At 57.3% G+C, this 19,175-nt stretch overlaps 2 protein-coding genes across 2 annotated transcripts; one reads left to right on the top strand and one right to left on the bottom strand.

The window, feature by feature from the left end:
• Positions 1–492: 492 nt before the first annotated feature.
• LOC116943648 (putative glutamine amidotransferase-like class 1 domain-containing protein 3B, mitochondrial) lies at positions 493–3,655 on the bottom strand. Its single transcript, XM_032956682.2, has 4 exons — positions 3,447–3,655; positions 2,146–2,323; positions 1,626–1,830; positions 493–725 (listed from the first exon to the last, which is right to left on the bottom strand). Exons 1-4 carry the CDS (start codon positions 3,552–3,554, stop codon positions 530–532), a joined length of 687 nt encoding a protein of 228 aa, XP_032812573.1. The 5' UTR covers positions 3,555–3,655; the 3' UTR covers positions 493–529.
• Positions 3,656–5,605: 1,950 nt separating this feature from the next.
• Positions 5,606–14,807, top strand: LOC116943647 (uncharacterized). The gene is made up of 9 exons (XM_032956681.2): positions 5,606–5,816; positions 7,077–7,178; positions 8,777–10,543; positions 10,976–11,075; positions 11,377–11,525; positions 11,914–12,026; positions 12,418–12,507; positions 12,891–13,013; positions 13,694–14,807. Exons 1-9 carry the CDS (start codon positions 5,738–5,740, stop codon positions 13,907–13,909), a joined length of 2,739 nt encoding a protein of 912 aa, XP_032812572.2. The 5' UTR covers positions 5,606–5,737; the 3' UTR covers positions 13,910–14,807.
• The last annotated feature ends 4,368 nt before the right edge of the window (positions 14,808–19,175 follow it).

The following is a 19,175-nucleotide window of genomic DNA, read 5'->3' as shown; positions in this document are numbered from 1 at the left end:
TTATTCACGAGAAGCAAAGACGCAGACAGCAGCAACAGCAACACTAAACACAGTCGTGGCCAGGTTCATCATCGTCATCATCATCACGATCCATGGGCATATAGCCCGTAGGTGTCGACTGGACAAATCGTCATTTGTTTCCACTTTCCTCTCTGTCTTGTGACGATACGCTCATGTAGTGTGCCACATCTTTCTGGCACCAATCTCTGATGTCGTCGTGGTCAAGGCGGTGTCTGCTAGGTGTTCCTCTCTTTCCGATTCCTTCCGTTTTTTTCCGAACGACATCAACAACAACAACAAACACACTTAAACATTTTCCTGTTGCTGTCAATCCTACATGGGTGTCCAAATAACACGTATGTAGGATGGAGAGCCGATCTGGGTCAGCGGACGAGACAAGGTATGGGTCAACTGAAGAGGATCTTGGTCAGAGGAAGAGAGAATGGGGGGGGGGGTGGGGGTCACCAGCGCCCCCACCTTCTGACCACCGCCCCCCTCACCCCTCCCCTGCCCCCCTCTCCCCGCCCGCTCACGCGAGCTTGAGCATCTCCTGCACCATGACGCCGACGCCGTCGTACACGTGGTGGATGGGCGCCGTGGCGCACATGAAGGCGCTCGTGGTCACGATCTTCAGCTTGGTGTCCACGTGCGCCTCGCCCACGTCCGTGCACACGTGCGTGCAGCCCAGCTCGCGGATGGCGGCGGCCGTGCCCGCGTAGGGGAACCTGGCGCACGTGGGGGTGGGAGACGCCGTGAAACGGGGGGGGGGGGGGACGCGTGTGTCTACACGTGTGTGTGTACACACGTGTGTGTGTACGTACACACGTGTGTGTGTGTACACACGTGTGTGTGTCTACACGTGTGTGTGTGTCTACACGTGTGTGTGTGTCTACACGTGTGTGTGTGTGTGTGTCTACGTGGGGAGCGGTAGTGTAGCGGTTAGCGCTACGCTGCACTACGGACCTGGCGACCCGGGTTCGATTTCTGCTCACTGGTGCTGGGCCTCCCCTAGGTCGACTCAGCCTCAAATTAGTACCTGGTGCGATGTGTGAGCATCGCCACTAGAGACAAAGGCGGCCGGGCGTGGTGTTGGCCACCCACCCCCTCGTGTGCCGTGCCGGCCTTCATAGGTGCTCGCTAACAGCACTTGCCCCTGCAGTCTGTTAAGGCTGTACGGGGAATCTTTCTCTTTGTCCGTGTCTGCACGTATGTCAGTCAACCCATGGCACCTGGGTCTGTCCCGAGACCTGCTGTCAGCGAGCCTTCGACACTTCAAGTGGCCTCAAAGTTCACCTAGCCTGGCACAGGCACCGCGGTGACGTCACCGTCACTTAGCAGCGAATGTCAAGTGTTGTTGTTGTTGTTGTGTGTACTTGTTATCATTATCTATGATCTATCCACTGTTGGATGAAGGCTGCTCAAACTCGTTGCCATCCCCATACCTTTCTCACCTACCCCCTGCCCCCGTCACCTCCCGACCTTCACCTGCGGCCCCATCCAACCCCCCTCTACCCCCCCTCTCACTTCTACCTCCCTCTACCCCCGCCCCTCTCCCCCCCACTTATCCCCTCCACTCTCCCCCCCCCCCGCGCCTCTCTCCCCCCCCCGCGCCCCGCCCCTCTCACCTGCCCCCCTGCTCGCTGTCGCCCCCGACCGTGAGCTCGCATCCCGGGAAGAGTCTCGCGGCCAGCACGGGGGCGATGCAGCAGAGCGCCACGGGTTTGTCCGCCTCCCTGAAGGCGCGCAGCGCCGCCTCCACGCCCGGCAGCAGCGAGCAGCGAGCGCCCTCGGAGGCCCACGAGCTCAGATTCTTGGCCACGCCGAACCCACCTGGAGAGCGGGGAGGGGGGGGGGGTGAGAGGAGAGGTAACGATGTGTGGTTCATTGAGCCACTAAAGCCTCCTCCAGTCTCAAGGCTATTCTCTTGGGGCGTGATGTGCATGCAATTAATGAGGCGCCATATCCGAAACGTCGTCTCGATGTTCACGTGAATGAACACGCTCCCCGAACTGGGACTTGTTGAGCAACCATCGGGTGCGTGTAGAGCAAGTATAGAGACTGGAGCGTGGGCGCTGCTCCTATTGCTCGTCGACCTTGTGTATTACTGTGGTGGTGGTGGTAGTCGTTGTTGTTGTTGTTGTTTACCGGGCACGAGCAGCGCGTCGAAGTCGGCGACGCGGAGCTGCGCCAGGTCCCGCGCGGCGCCGCGCGCGATGCGCGAACTCTCGCGCAACACGTTCCGCTCCGTCTCCCCGCTCTGCTCCTTGCCGCTCGCGTGGTCCACCACGTGCTGCTGCGACACGTCCGGGGCGAACACCGTCACCTGCACGGGGGGGGGCGGGGCACGGGGGGGGGGCAGCGAGATTAAATAAATTAGAGCGACAGCTGATGGAGTGTGGTTACCTGTGGAAGAAAAGGGGGGAGGGGGTCACGGGGAGGTACCGGAGGTTGGGGGGGGGGGCGCATGGAAAGGTCCTGATAGGGGAGCACAAGGGGAGAGGTGGGGAGCACAGGGAGCGGCATGGGGAGGGGGGGACGGGATGGATTGGCGCACGGTGGGGGGCAGGGTACGGGGGGGGGGGTGCCGTCACCTGCGGAGGGCGAGTACGGTCACGGACACGCACGCGCGCGCACTTGTACATGACGTGTACGTGTTCCATGGAGGTGTACTAGTTATGTTATTATCTAGGACTGACCACTGATGTTAGCCGTGTCCGGGAATCGAACTTAATCAATATCGTCTGGGTAGATGAGGAAGCGCCTCAGTCCGCAGTGCGCTAACCACTGCGACACCGCTCCCCACGCGCGCACACTGTTATAACTGCCATGTTTATTGAACTTCACTCTTTGATTCAACCACTGCTCTTGCACGCGCGTACACAAAAACAAATACCCCCCACCCAATAGCCTTAAGACGGTTGGGGCAAGTGCTGTTAGCGAGCACCTATGAAGGCCTCCCCCAGTGGCGATGTTTACACATCGCACCAGGTACTCATTAGAGACCTGAGTCGACCTAGAACCGGTTCAGATAATCGTCACCGGTGTTGGCCACTACCGCCACACACACACACAAGACAAAGATCCCCCATATAGCCTTAATAGACTGTAGGGGCAAGTGCTGTTAGCGAGCACCTATGAAAGCCGGAACGGTACACGAGGGGGTGGGTGGCCAGCACCACGCCCGACCGCCTTTGTCTCCCTAGTGGCAATGTTTAAACACCGCACCAGGTACTCATTTGAGGCTGAGTCGACCTAGGGGAGGCCCGGGACCGGTTCAGATAATCGTCAATGGTGTTGGCCGTGAGCGGGAATCGAACCTGGGTCGCCAGGTTCGTAGCGCAGCGCGCTAACCGCAACACTACCGCTCCCCACACACACGCCTGCACACACGTGTACACACACACACGTGTGTACACACACACACACACGTGTGACGAGACTCTCACCTCGGCTCCCGCTCTGCTCAGGTGAACGAGGGCCGCGGACGCTTCGTGGATTTCGCTTCCGTCATAGGCCCCGCACCCCGCCAGCAACACAGCCACGCGCTTCCCCATCTCTGATGATAATGATGCTGCTGCTGACGATGATGCTGCTGCTGATGCTGCTGATGCTTCGGCCGGAGATCGAGCGGATGAAGCTGCGGTTCGGAGCGGCTCCTCTTTTTATAGCGGCTCGGGGAGGAAGAGGGAGGGAGGGGAGCGAGTGGAGAGAGATACGAGTCTGGAGAGAGGGGAGCGCGAGCGTGGGTGAGAGATGGGGGGGCGGGTGATGCGAGAGAGGGAAGAGGGGAGGAGGAGCGTGAGGTGAGAGCGAGCGTTGTCACGAGGGTTGGGCACTCATGGGGGGAGGGATGGGTGGAAGGGAGGGGGAGAGAGTGGTTGTTTGTCTGGAAGTGAAGTAGTGGACTTTCCAAAAAATCACGCGACAATCGGTCTCATTTTGAAATAAATAAATATATGAGTGAGATAATAATAAGGGGTTTTCCTCTTTTTTTTCTGGCAACAAAACTGAAACTTCTTTTTTACAAGGATTCATGTCTGCATTAACCGCAATACCTGCAGTCAAAATGATTACTTTAATAGTGCATTGTCTTTGAGCTGTACGCCTTTTGGCGTCATCTGGTCGAGCACCAATTGGGTCGAGGCTCAAAAGAAAGCCGTCCCTTGGTGTGGACCAATCAGTTTCAAGGACAATGCATAAATTATCATAGTATGTTTTTTGTTTGCATTTTGACTGCAGGTATTGTGGTTAATGCAGGCATGAATCCTTGTTAAAAGGTTTCAATTTTGTTGCCATAAAAAAGGGGAAAACCCCTTATTATTACATTTTGGTACTGGCAAAGGAGGTCTAATGATATGAGTGAGAATTCGCGGCATCACTTCCTAAAATCGCCATGTTACTCGTGGCGCTGATTAGACGTCTGTGAAAAAACTTCATAGCTCATCGGATTCCTCCAATGTAAATACAGAGTCTGATTGATGATTGTGGTGTGACTCGTGGTGGTGGTCATAGCAGTGGTGCATCTGTCAATCATCTCAAGCAGTTAAGCCATAACACCTGGGTGTGACCCTTGACCTGCGATCAGCGAGCCTTCCACACTTCACGAGATAGCCTCAAAGTGCACCTAGCCTGGCATAAGCGCTGTGGTCATGTCACCGCCACTTAGTGGCGAATGGCGGCTGTTGTTGGTGTGGTCATGGTGGTGGTGACTGATGGTGCTGCACGTGGTGGTGGTTTTGCTGGTGAAGGGTGAAGACGTTCACGGTGGTATTGATGTGATCATGACAACGGTGGTGGTGGAGGCTGATGATGGTGTTGCTCTTGGAGGACGTGGTGATGGTGAGGATGACAGTGGTGGTGAATGTTGTGTTGCCGATTGCAAGCTGTACACGCGCGACTTCAATCCACTGCCAGATGACAGCCTCCCCGCGCCCATATCCGCTCGCCGAGGACGTTTGACCATACTTCACCGCCCTGGAGGTCAGTGTGGATTGGTGCGGGTAAAGTGTGCGGCGGGTGGGCGTCCGATTGTCTGGGTGTCTCGAAACCGGTTTTACGCACCACCGACAATCGGGGGGTAAAGTAGCGCGGTGCGCTAACCGTTGCGCCACCGCTCCCCCCCCCCCTCCAACTCCACCTCTGCCCGCCAGGCACTGAAGCGCATCACCGCGAGTGAACTTTAAGGGCGGCAAACGGCGCTGTCGGCGACGTTTCTGGAAGTTCCACGAGGAAGAGGGGAATTCCGGCCCTGCCAAGGGCGCGCGTCTGGATTTCAACACTCCCCGCGTCTCTCTCCGCGGCTCGGAGGGCGACTCGAGACGCCCCCGCAAGTCCCCCCCCCTCTCTCCACCGCAACTCCATTCCCGCACCCCCGGATCCATCGCGGGCTCCAATTCTCGCTTCCACATCCCCCCCCCCCCCCACACGCGCGCGCCCTCCTTTTTCCTTTGCTCTCTCCACACTCCCACAAAACTCCCCCCCTCCCGCCCTCCTCGCCCCCCACCTCCATCCCCACTCCGTCTCCCCACACTCCTCCCGCCTGTCGCTTGCCCTTTATCTCGCCCCTCCCTCCCTCCTGTCACTGCCACACGAGCGGACGGAGAGGCGGAGGAGCGCATTGCGGCTTGCGAGCCTCGACTCGTTCACATCACCCCCCACCACCACCACCCGACTCCCCGGGTTCTCTCGCGCCTGCACGGTTTGTCCGTGAGTTTCGCCGAAGACAGCTGCGTCCAACATGAGCTCACCGGCCGAGATCACGGGGCGTTCGCCCCCCAAACTCCACAACTCAGTGGGGGTCTTGGGCATCGCCGCAGGTGAGGCGTCGTCTGATGCTGAAACTGCTGCGGATGATCATGATGATGATGATGACGTTGCTGATGATGATAATAATGTTGATAAATATGAAGTTGTTGATGATGATGCTACTTCTGCCGATGTCATGATTGCTGCTGCTGCTGATGTTGTTACCGTTGCTGCTGATGATGTTGTTGCTGCTGCTGCTGATAATGACGTTGACGATGATGATATTAATTTTGGGACCTCGTGTTTACATTCGTGAACAAATGCGCGCGTGAATCCCGTGCCTGGTGAACACACGAGCGCGCGTATGAGCGGGCACACGTGAATGCGATTGCTCATCGGTGCTCGCGAACAGCACTTGCCCCAACAGTCTCTCAAGGCTATACGGGTGATGTTTGTTTTATTTTTCTGGTGTGTGTTTCGGGATGGACTGCGCAGTTGTTAGCGCACTGCACTACAAATCCGACCACCTGGGTTAAATTCCTGACCACGACAAACACCGGTGGGTTGGAAAGTAATATCTGAAACTCCCCTGCGTCTCTCCCCGAAATCCGCTCAGCCTTTAACGAGTACCTGATACGGTGTGTACTAAACACCGGAACTGGGGAGACAAAGGCGGCCGTGAGTGCGTGGTGCTTGGTCACACCGACGCCTCCAGCTCGTGCGCCGTGCCGCCTTTGCTAACGAAGAGAAGCGAAAAAGTTTAAACCCAGCAGCAGGAACATTGGTGGGTGTCCGGTGATGGCTGGCGGCGCTCAGCCTGGCAGTCCGCGAATGCCACCGGCCGGCGGAGTGTGTGGGTGGGCGTCTCTCTCTCACCGCGTATCTGGCGTCCCCCCCCCCCCCATCATCCCCCCCACCATCCCCCCACCAACCCCCCACCAACCCCCACGTTCTCCACCCCCCACCACCACCCCACCCGCCCCCCCCACCACCACACACCCCACCACCACCCCCCCCCCCACCACCCCCCAACACCACACACCCCACCAACACCCCCCACCATCCCCCCACCAACCCCCACGTTCTCCCACACACCCCCCCCCACCACCGCCCCACCCATCACCCCCCCCCCCTCCACCAGCACCCCCACCACCCCCCCACCATCCCCCCCACCATCCCTCCTCACTACCCACCACCCACCACCACAACCCCACCACCCCCCACCACTACCACCACCCCCACCATCCCCTCCCCCCCACCATTCACCCACCAACCCACCACCCCCCCACCATCCCCCCCACCATTCACCCACCACCCCACCACCACCCTAGGGTCCCTGCTGGTCTCCATCGAGAGCTACGCTCCGGGCCGCTTCGAGCCCACGGCGCTGGGCCTGCTGCTCCTCGTCGTCTCCGCGCTCCTCGCATTCGCAGGTTCGCCGCCCCCTCCTCCTCCTCCGCACTGCGGGCGAGGGCTGCGGTTGGGGGGTGGCGGGTGGCGGATTTTCTCCACATTTATAAACATGCGTCGAGATTATTTTGACCGTAATACAGATTTTTTTTGTGTTAGATCGCGTAAATATATAGATGTGTCGTTGAACCCGCCACCACTCGACACAGCCAACTAGTAAGTTTTGTCACGTAAACAGAACGTGGCCAATTCGTTACTTAGTACAGCAACACCGGTGTGTTGGAGAGCAAAGCCACAACATTTACAATCTGAGTACGACGTTTCGCCAGTAATCACAACCAGCATAATCAATTTGGTATGTTGAAATCGCAACGTCGTGATATTTTAAGAATTTTTCTATCTACGTAGCTTTACCGAAAGAACCAAAGAACATTAATTCCTGCAGTCACGCAAGCTTTAAGTCAAGATTTAAACAAAATACGGTTTAGTTTTATTTGTATACATTTTTAAAATTGATTTGTTTACCTTTTCTATACTTTTCACTCCTATATATTTTTTATTGTTTATTATTGTAACGTTCTGACCTGCCCCAACTCGACATCTGTGAAAAAGAGCGTTACAGCTCATTGGATTTCTCCTGCAGTATAAATAAATGTTCTGATTCTGACCTCACCCACCCACCTCACCACTTCCTCCTCCTCCTCCTCTTCACCCCTTGCCCAACCCGCTTATTCCTCTTAGGTGGAACCAGTGGTTTTGGAGAAGTGGTGGAGGTGTCTGTAGGGTGGGAGGGAAGGGAGCCTCCCCTAGGTCGACTCAGCCTAAGAGTGGATACCTGGTGCAGTGGGCAAACATCGCCACGAGGGAGACAAAGGCGGCCTGGGTGTGGTGCTGGCCACCCACCCCCTCGTGTACCGTGGCGTCCTTCATAGTCGCTACTGACGAACGGTGCTTGTCCCAATAGTGGCAGGCACCCCCTCCCCACCCCTCCAGGTTACAGAGTCCCTTGTGGAGTCTATTTAAACTAAACTATTTGTGTTTTTTTATTTTATCAGCTAATAAGCTCAACGAGCTGCAGCGCTCTTTTTCAGACGTTATCCAGTCGCAAACGATAGCAGACAAACACTCTAAACGCATGTCTCTACGCGGTCTTAGTCAGGAATGTGTGTTCGTGCTGTGTAATTGTGTCCTGGTGTTTGACTCGCATAGCCCCCGCGCGCATTTTCGAACTTCTTCTGCACATTATCCATGCCGCGGCCTGCATCCCCCCACCTCCAATGTGAGTCTTCGGGTGTCTGTGTGAGTCTACAGGTCTCGTGAGTGTGACTCTATGGGTCTCTAGCACTGATCAAAAAAGTCACTGCTACCTCATTCCAGCTTCTCAATGCGCGCGACATCTGCGCCTGGGAGACCACGGGGCTGGATTGGTGTAGCCTCTCGTCACGTGTCCCAAGCAACGATTAACGCCCCAACGTGGGCCCATTGCATTTGTCCCGGCCATTCACTGCGTAACTTTATTTTCCTGCCCTCGTTTTATCTGTGCTGCCCCCGTTCTAACTGTGCTGCCCCCGTTCTATCTGTGCTTTCCTCGTTCGCACCTCCTCCGCCCCCCTCCCCACAGCCATCCGCAGGCTCCAGTGCGAGGCGTCGGTCTTCGTGAACCTCTGCCTCATCCTTTCGGCGCTCTGGGCCGGCCAGGGGGTCATCATGGTGCTCATGGGCCAAGGGGCGATCGGCCACGACGAGCAGAGCACGCGGCTGGCCCTGGCCCCGGGCCTCGTGGCCTTCGCCCCGGCCTGTCTGCTCCTCTGCTTCGTGGGCCTCGTCAAGGGCCCCGTGCTGCTCGCCGCGATGTCGGGCGCGGTGGCCTTCGCGCTCTCGCACCGCATCGCGCTCCTCTACGCGGGCCCCTCCGCCGCGCCGGGATTCGGCTCCTCCGGGGTGGCCGCCAGCTACCTCGTGGTGGCCCTGGTGGGCCTCTACTACGGCGCGGGCCGCATCGCGCACTACCTGAGCAGGGGCGCGCTGGGCCTGCCCGGCACGGCCGGCTCCAACAAGCAGGGGGCCCGCGGCGGAGAGGCCGCGGGGAGGAGGAAGCGCGTCCCGGGAGACGCCAACGAGACGGCGGTGGCCGGGTACGCGGCGTGCGCGCTCGCGGCCAGCGTCCTGGGCTGCAGGGCGCTGGGCATCACCGCGCAGCTGAGCGGGGGGCAGGTGCCGTGGCTGGGCGCCGCCTTCGCCCTGCAGCTCCTCGTCTCGGTCCTCTCGTTCCGCTCCAACGACGCGCTCGGCGGCGTCTTCTTCGCCTTCGCGTCGCTCGTCAGCAGCGGCGCCGGGCTGCAGCTGGGCCTCTGGGCGTGGCACAGCGGCGGCGTCGTGGACGGCTCCGTCTCCCTGCTGCCGCCCCCGGCCCCCGTCGTCCTCGCCGTGCTCTTCCTCGTCGCGTCCCTCGCCGCCGCCGACCGCAGCCTGGCCGAGGTGGCGGTGGGCCTGGTGCTCGCCGCCTCCTGCGTGGCCGTCGCCTCCGACTCGAGCGGCTTCCTGGGGGTCGCGTCGCTGCGCGCCGCCGTCGCCGTCTTCCTCGCCGCCCTCGCCTTCTTCTTCGTGCGCCTCTTCAACCTCGCGGGCGGCGACATCCGCATCCCCGTGGGCCAGGGAGTGGTCACGCGTCTCGTCTGCCGCCGGGGCGGCTACGCGGCCGTCTTCCTCACGGCCGATCACGACTCCGCGGCGCCCGTGCTCGGCTACTCGCGCTACACGGACGCCGAGTCGCTGGGCCACGCGTGCAACGCCCTGGCCGCCTTCGGCATGACGCTGGCGGCGCCGGCGGACGCAGCGGCGGGGCCCCTGAGCACGCTGGTGCTGCCCTGGGTGGTGGTGGCGGGCGGGCTCCTGCAGTTCGCGGCGGGCGCCATCTCGTTCTCGCGCGGCAAGACGCTCGAGAGCACCGCGTTCGTGTTCTACAGCCTCATGTGGCTCATCTGGGGGGTGACGCGCTACGCGGGCCTCGCCGCCGCTGGCGAGCGCGGCTTCGACCTCTCGGCGGGGGTCATCTGCTTCATGGTGCTCAACCTGTTCGTGGCGCTGGGCACCGTCTTCCTCAGCAAGATGTGGTTCGCGTCGGCGCTCTGCTTCGAGCTCATCATGGTGAGCTTCCTGCTCGAGGCGCTCGGCGCGCTGCCGCGCCGCTACGACGAGGCCGTCACCGTCATCTTCGGCCTCGTCAGCTGCTACTGCTTCGTGGCGTCGCTCTCCGCGCAGACGCTGCACCGCTTCGCGCTGCCCGCGGGCAAGCCCTGGATGCAGCTGGGGGGCCCCGCGGGCGCGGCGCACGCCTCCTGCCCGCACCTCCCGTCGCGCAAGGCCTCCTCCGTGCAGCAGATCGCAGGTAATGGACCGGGGGAAGGAGGGAGTGGTGGTGGGGGATGTGGGGGAGGGATGGACATGGGAGGAGATGCGAGCGACACCGTGAACTCTATCACTATGCGCATAACACCATGATGGTGATTGTGATCATTCTGATGATCATTCTGATGATCAGGATGATGATCACAATCGTGATCATCATCCTGATGATCATCCTGATAATTCTGATGATCAGGATCATGATCACGATAGTGCGTCATGATGATGTCGTAACTTGCTGACCCGCCCATACTGGACATCTGTGAGAAAGAGCTTCACAGCTCATCGGATTCCTCGTGCAGTCTAAATAAAGATTCCGACGATGACACATTCTCTCCGCACGTGTGCGCTGCCCGTTCTACTACTGACCTGCCCGTCGCGCTGTGACCCTGACCACTGCCCCCCGCCCCCGCAGAGATCATGAAGAACGGGGGCACGTGCGGGGTGCCCACGGACACCGTGTACGTGCTCGTGGCCGCGTGCAACCGCCCCGAGGCCGTGAGGAAGGCGTACAGGTGCGGGGAGACACGTGGCATGGGGGGGGGGGGTAGAGGGGGGCTGAGAGAGAGGAGAGAGTGGAGATGGGAGAAAGAGGAGGGGGAGAGTCGGGAGAGAGAAGGAGTCGAGGTTATGGGAGCGAGAGAGTTGAGACAGAGAGAGAGAGAGAGTGGGTACATTCCTCGCGCTGTGAGCATCACGACACGAGACGAACAACAACTCCCTTTGGGGACTCTCAGAGCGAGTAGTGCACCACCTTGTGGCTTCCATTCCTCCCTCACCTCGCCTCGCCCCCCCCTCCCCCCCGCCCCTCGGCAGGAGCAAGAAGCAGGCCGAGCACCGGCCCATGTCGCTGTGGATCTCGGGCACGCGGCAGCTGGAGCCGGTGCGCCACCTCTTCTCGCCGCTGCTCTGGGGCCTCATGGAGGCCGCGTGGCCCTCGTCCATCAGCCTCGTCATCAAGAGGGGTACCGCTCCGCGCGCAGAAACCTCATCATCATCATCATCACCAGCGGCGTCACCGTCACCAGCAGCATCATCATAACCGTCATCAGCATCGCCGTCATCATCAGCACAACCATCATCAGCTGCAGCATACTCATCAGCGGGCACGATCTAACCACGGCTGGATCCATGAGTCCCAAGTCGTCGTCGTCTGTCGGCTTCTCGCGATGCGACGATCCACGCAGCGCCTGCACACGAGCCGCCCTCCCCGCTCCATCTCCTCCGTGGACGTCCCCTGCGTGCGCCTCGCCCAGCAGCGGAGCGGCCTTCGCAGGCGCCGCTCGCTAACAGCACTTGCCCCAAGAGTCCGCTAAGGCTACGCGGGGGGTCTTTGTCTTTGTCGCCGAGCAGGGGAGTGGGTGGACAGCCTGGGCATGGGCGACGCCGCGTCGCTCATCGGCACTCCGGACAGCATTGCGGTGCGCTACCCGGACTGCACGGTCACCACGCAGCTCATCGACCTGGTGACAGCCCCTCCCCCTCCCTCGCTCCCCCTGATCCCCAACCTCCCTCCCTGCTCCCCCGATCCCCTCTTTCCCTGTTGTCATCCCCTCCTCACTCCCTCTGTCTCTCATTCACTCCTGATCCCTTTCCCCTGATCCCTGCCTCCCACTCTGCCACCCCACGCCCTCCCTCCCTCGTTCCTACTCTCCCATCCCCTGCTCCTTCTCCTCTCCCCTCCTCCTCGCCCCCCCCCCCCATTCTCTCTGCGTGCTCCCCCCCCACTCACTCCCCCCACTCCCCCACTCTCTAACCACCCCGCCCCTCCCCCTAATCCCCAAATTCCCTCCCTCCGATCCCCGCCCCTCCTCCCCCCAATGACGCGGGTCCCGTGCCCCCTCCCCCCTCCCCCAGGTGGGCCCCATCGCGGTGACGTCAGCGAACCCCACGGGGGAAGCGGACACGACTCATCACAACCAGGTGTACGCCAAGCTGGGGGCACAGGTACGGGTGGTGGGGGTGGTGGGGGGGAGGAGGGGAGGGTGGAGGGGTGGGAGGGCTTTGGCGAGGTGGTGGTGGGGGGGGGGGGCGGTGGTGGGGGGCGGTGGTGTGCGGGTGGTGGTTGGGGGATGGGGGGTGGTGGGGGGGATGATGGTCGTGGTAGGCTCCATAATGACAACGATGATGGTGGCGGTCTTGACGACGATGACGATGGTTGTAGTGGTAGTCTCCCTTGACTGACTCGGTGATGTTGATGATTATGGTGGTGGTGGCGGTGGTACCGGTAGACTTTCTTGATTGAATAGATGCTGATGACGATGATGTCAATGATGATGTCAATGATGATGTCGATGATGATGTCGATGATGATGTCGATGATGATGCAGGTGGACGGGGTGCTGTGCGATGGCCCCTCCCCGGAGAACATCGCCTCCACCGTGGTGGACTGCACCAAGATCGAGGAGGGCGTCCTCAAGTTCTTCAGAGTCGGCCTCGTGCCTAAGAGCAAGGTGAGCACACCGCGGCATCTGCGGATTTCTACTCGGAGTGTGTGCTGCTGCCGCGGATTTCTCCCACGACTGGTGTCTGATGATGAACAACGGTCATGATGTGATGCCACAACACCATTCGTGTGCCGTGCGCGTGTGTGACTCTACTACGTACGTGTGCACGTGTGTGTGTGTGTGTATGCGGTAGGATTGGCAGTGTAGCGGGTAGTGCTTTGCGCTACGAACCCGGCTCACCCGAGTTCGAATCCCGCTCATGACTAACACCAGTGACGATTATCTGAACCAGTCGTGGGCCTCCGGTAGGTCGACTCAGCCCCAGGTTATTACCTGATGTGTGTAAACATCGTGGCTGGGGAGACAAAGGCGGTCGGGCGTGGTGCTGGCGACCCAAATTCGTGTGCCGCTCCGACCTTCATAGGTGCTCGCGAACAGCACTTTCCCCTACAGTCTGTTCAGGCTATACGGGGGATCTTTCTTTTTTGTCGTGGTCGTGTAGTGGTTAGCGGTGGGGTAGTGGTCAAAGCACACCGTGCTACAAACTCGACGACCCGAATTCGAATCCCGCTCCCACTCGCGGCCAATCTACAGCCTCAATTCAGTACCTAGAACGGTGAGTGGTCATCGTGACTCGGGGAGGGGGAGGGCATCTTCAGCCGTGACATTGTGTCGCGCCCCTGCAGGTTCTCAAAATGTTCGAGGAGGTGCGCGCTCGTCTCCAGCCGCCGGCCCAGGGCGGCATCACCAACGTGGGCTTCGAGCAAGGAGAAGATGAAGACAAAGACCGACACCACCACCACCACTACCACGAGGAAGAGGATAGAGATGACCAACAGCAGGACATCACACCGGCCGTCTTGGTCGCCGGCGCCGCGATGAGAGAGGAGTCGGACGCGTGACCCCCTCGGCGTATTTCCTGGGAGGAGGTGGGGGGGGGGGGGGGTAGAGCAGTGTCGGATTAAGCTAGTGCGGGGCCTGTAACATATGTTAAAAAGGAGCCATAAATAAAAAAACACATACATATCAAAACACACATTTTCAACTTGCACAGTAATGTAATTGTGTTTTTTTATTTGCTATACGGCCAGATAATACGACAAATCGCCAACCTTTTAGCGCGGGGCTCTTGAAAGTGCGGGCCCGTAGCTACTTATGTAGCTACTTTTGCTACGAGGATAATGAATCCGCCACTGGGGTAGTGTTCCCGAACTGGTCTCAAGCTACCCCCCCCCCCGACTCTTGGTCCGACCCGGGTGGTGACATCAACAAGACGTCCGTGCCCAGACAGCGCTCGTTTAGCTTACATACCCAGCCGTGAACGTGCGAAACGTATTATCAGCATCCAGCAGCTGTGATAAATCCACCTGCTTCATCCTTGTAACTGTATGGTAATTAATTTGTGTTTTGCTTTCGATGTTTTGGTGAGCCCCCCCCCCACCCCCGGTCACACTTGCGAATGAGACGCATCCTCGGTCTCTTGAGTTCTCGCCCGGCTACGCAACATAACGGTGGAGGTTGAAGCACTGCTGGATGCGCAGGAGCTGATTTCATCGCTCCATCTCCATTGTCGAGGTCCTGCCGGGCGTGTTTCCTCCTGTAACTGCTCATCCGGTCGATGTTCCAATCCCTTCTAGCTATCTGTCCTGCTCCCGTATGTATGTATGTATCAGGGACGTGCGGTCAGGGGAGGCAGGGGAGGCAGAGCCTCACCTGTCATACTCCAATGAAAATAGCTGTTACGAAAAGTAAAAAAAAAAGGATAATCAAATGAAATAAAGATTTAGATTTTTACACTGACCTGTGTTATAAATGTCACTTCTGTACGATTCCAATCATTTTTATAGTCAAAATCGCCAAATTTGCAGAGCTACGCTGCAAATAAAGGAAGAGACGAGAGGTGAGGCAGCGACGAGCTCAGCCTCCCCTCTGATTGCGCAACCCCTCAGTAACTGGATGGAGCGCGGGCAGTAAGCGCGTGCCTGTTACTATCTCAGTATGTCACCAATGTAATGTTAGTAGACCCCTTCATTTCATGTCCTCGCCTTCCATACTCCAGGTAACTTATATCACATATGTGTATAAAGATATTTAGGCTCGCTGGTCTCGTCATGAAACTGCAATGATAAAGCACCAGGGGAGGCAGCTATCACATCTGCCTCACTGAGGGGGACGTGTCTAATACGCCCCCCTCAATGAGGACACGCCCCTTCAGTCAGGCCACGCCCCCTCCCCTCCGTGAGGCCACGCCCCCCTCAGTGCGTGAATCTGGTTCTGACACTAGCCAGTGCCTCCCCAGCCAATGACCTCACCACACGTCACTGGTATGTATGTTGAACTTCTTTCGCACGGGGGAAGGTCAACCAAATCTAAACACAAAAAGCAGTTCTAAAGAAATTAGTTTTCACATACGGTACTTTCACAACCGCCTTGTGATGCCTCCAACTTTGAGAACGTTCTCTATACCCACGTATTCGTTCTCACCGTCATTCCCAGCGTGCACCTCTCAATGCCATTCCCAGGGTGCACCTCTCAATGTCATTCTCAGCGTGCACCTCTCAGCGTCATTCCCAGAGTGCACCTCTCATCATAACTTCCAGAGTGCATCTCTCAGCGTCATTCCCAGAGTGCATCTCTCAGCACCATTCCCAGAGTGCATCGCTCAGAATAATTCCCAGAGTGCACCTCTCAGTATCATTTCCAGAGTGCATCTCTCAGCATCATTCCCAGAGTGCACCTCTCAGCATAATTCCCAGAGTGCACCGCTCAGCGTCATTCCCAGAGTGCACCTATCAGCGTCATTCCCAGAGTGAACCTCTCAGTTTTATTTCCAGCGTGCACCTCTCAGCGTCATTCCCAGAGTGCACCGCTCAGCGTCATTCTCAGAGTGCACCTCCCAGCGTCATTCCCAGAGTGCACCGCTCAGCGTCATTCCCAGAGTGCACCTCCCAGCGTCATTCTCAGAGTGCACCGCTCAGCGTCATTCCCAGAGTGCACCTCTCAGTTTTATTCCCAGCGTGCACCTCTCAGCGTCATTCTCAGAGTGCACCTATCAGCGTCATTCCCAGAGTGCACCTCCCAGCGTCAATCCCAGAGTGCACCTCTCACCGTCATTCCCAGAGTGCACCTCTCAGTTTTATTCCCAGCGTGCACCTCTCAGCGTCATTCCCAGAGTGCACCTCTCAGTTTTATTCCCAGCGTGCACCTCTCTGCACGCTTCTCCGCACACTTTTTTTCTTTCAGTTTTCGTTCCGTCCCCCTCCCCTGGTCGAGGGCCCACCACGGTTAAGGCACAAGCGTCGGGTGAGACACGCCGCTGTTAAATAAACAAGTTCGCTACCGGGGGGGAAGGGAAATAAAAAAACAAACATCAAGAGCCATTTAGGCCAGGCAAGCCTCAAATGAGTGACGAGACTAGTGTACGGGAGGGTCCTCCTGCATTGCGATGTTTTGTGGCAGTGAGAGCTCTTTTACGTGCGGGCGGAAAACGGAGGAGATCCTGCGTGGAATCGACGTACGCACTTGACGACATTACGACACGAATTAATAATACAAAATAAAGTTTGTTTTGGGTTAGTTTGCGTAAATGGCGCCACGGTGGCTAGGGGATGTGAACTACCTCGCCAGGTATACAGGAGGGCGTGGGTTCGATCCTGACCCTGATGCCTGTATATTTTTGAGTTTGCGTCTCTCATCATGATCATCATCACGGTGGCTAGGAGATGTAAACTACCTCGCGAGGTATACAGGAGGGCGTGGGTTCGATCCTGACCCTGATGCCTGTATATTTTTGATTTTGCGTCTCTCATCATGATCATCATCACGGTGGCTAGGAGATGTAAACTACCTCGCGAGGTATACAGGAGGGCGTGGGTTCGATCCTGACCCTGATGCCTGTATATTTTTGAGTTTGCGTCTCTCATCATGATCATCATCACGGTGGCTAGGAGATGTAAACTACCTCGCGAGGTATACAGGAGGGCGTGGGTTCGATCCTGACCCTGATGCCTGTATATTTTTGATTTTGCGTCTCTCATCATGATCATCATCACGGTGGCTAGGAGATGTAAACTACCTCGCGAGGTATACAGGAGGGCGTGGGTTCGATCCTGACCCTGAGGCCTGTATATTTTTGAGTTTGCATGTTCTCTCTCCACGTGGTCGCGTGGATTTTTCTCCGGGTTCTCCGGTTTTTACCCCTCCACATTTTGAACCGTGCGTTTAGAGTATTTGGCTGCTTTCAATTTTCACACGATGATAAGCCACTTCGTTGAGCTATCATTTGTGGCCAGGTCGTTTATCCAAAACAGCTACAAGCCGAAACATATCATATAAAAAATAATGTTTAAAAATATATTTTTACGATAGAATATAGTATTGTCATCAGTATGACATAAGTATGCCAAGTTTGCAGTCGATACCACATTGGGAAGTGGGTTAAAATTGAGTTACAAGATTTGAAGATACAACAACGACAACAGCAGACAAGAGTGAGTTAAAAGAAAGCGTGTAAAATATTTAATTACAATAAATAAATAACGAGTACAACTAAATCGAGCCTGCACTGCCACCTACTGGCCGCATCAGCAGCGCAGGCGAGTGACGTTCGGCGCTCTCACGAGTGAGGAGCCGGGGGTCAGCAGCCCTGCCTCACACTCGCACGAGTGCTTCCCCCCCGCGTCACAGTGCGCTGAATTTCAATGCCCGCGAGACACTGGCAGCCCCTGGTGGCCTTTAGTGCGCCCCTCGACAAATACACAACACGTGGAAAACACCCCCCCACCCCCATCATGGCTGTCAAACCCCCAATGATTTCAAATGTGTGGTGGCCCTTAACACTGATGATGTCTTCTCGTCGAAGGTGCCCCCTGCCCCTCTCTCTGAAAATAAATGAAGAGCACCGCCCTACGTGATTCACCAACCCCCCCTCCACCTCCGGCGTAAATTTCTATCGTGCTCTTGGCGTCTCGAGAATCCCATCTGAGATCTCGCAGCGACCGCGAGTACCTTCGCCGCACTCTTACACGGCTGCTTCTCGCGTGTCCACGTGAAGGCGATTAATCGTTTCGTGCGCGCTATCGTTTGTTGGGCAGGTTGTAGCGCGTTGATGGTGATGGAACGTCGCCATCAACGCACTACAAACCCGAGGGCCCCGTTTTGTCACCACCGCCGGCTGAAACCGGGAATCAACCCCAGGTGCTCAGTGGTCTGCTGGCTTAGTTGCAGCTCGGTGCCTACATTTCGTTTTTAAAACTCTCCCACGAAAAGTAAGATGTAATGAAGCTAATGTTGAAAATGAGTGGATTTTTTTTACGATAAACGATGCGACTTTGCGTCCGCGAATTTTTGTTTCATTCGAAGTCAAATTGTTTGTACGATGTCAATATTTACGTTTGTATTTATCTATTTTTTTATATTTTGTTTGACTCAATTGCCCCATTTATATTATGATTGTGCTACCGGTGTGACGCCACGAGACGAAGGGAATCCACGGGGAATTCTCGCAGGGCCCACGGAAGCGGATATCCCAGAGCTACCCCCTGGGATCCTTTGAAGGAGCTATCGTTCCACTCACTCCACTCACTCTGCCACTCACTCTGCCACTCTCGAGTCAAGCGGCAGGACAGACAGGCCGGTTGCTTCTGACGCGGCACAGAAGAATGCGGATGGCTGGAACCTGGAACCAGCGGTGTTGAGATCGGCTTCTGTCGAGGAGGAGGTTCGTGAAGGACGCCCCCTCCAACAACTGCGGAGGGTAGAGGAGCGATGCTCACTACAACGAGCGGAGCGCCGGGCGTATAAAACACAGCAAGTTGGCACAGTGGGGAGCGCAGGTGGTGCATCTGCCAGTCATCTGGGTCTGTCCCGTGGGCAGCACCACGCCCGGCCGCCTTTTGTTCCCCAAAGCTAAAATTTAGGTCGACCTCGGGGAAACTGAGAACCAGATATTCGTAACAGATTTTGGCCGTGAGCGGGAATCGAACTCGGATCGCCGGGTTCGTAGTGCAGCGTGGCGCTAACCACTACACCTACACACAAACTGACACGCACGCATGCATAGACACAATGATTGGATTAATCACTCGTCCAATAGGGACAGGTGTTATATCCAGCTAAAGCGCCTATTCTTTTAACAAAGTGATAAAAACGACCAACATTAGACTTGGA

Source organism: Petromyzon marinus, chromosome 18 (genome assembly GCF_048934315.1).
Source record: "Petromyzon marinus isolate PM22_M1 ecotype Great Lakes invasive population chromosome 18, UKy_Petmar_22M1.pri1.0, whole genome shotgun sequence".
Taxonomy (NCBI): Eukaryota; Metazoa; Chordata; class Hyperoartia; order Petromyzontiformes; family Petromyzontidae; genus Petromyzon; species Petromyzon marinus.
This window is presented reverse-complemented; position numbering and strand designations above follow the sequence as displayed.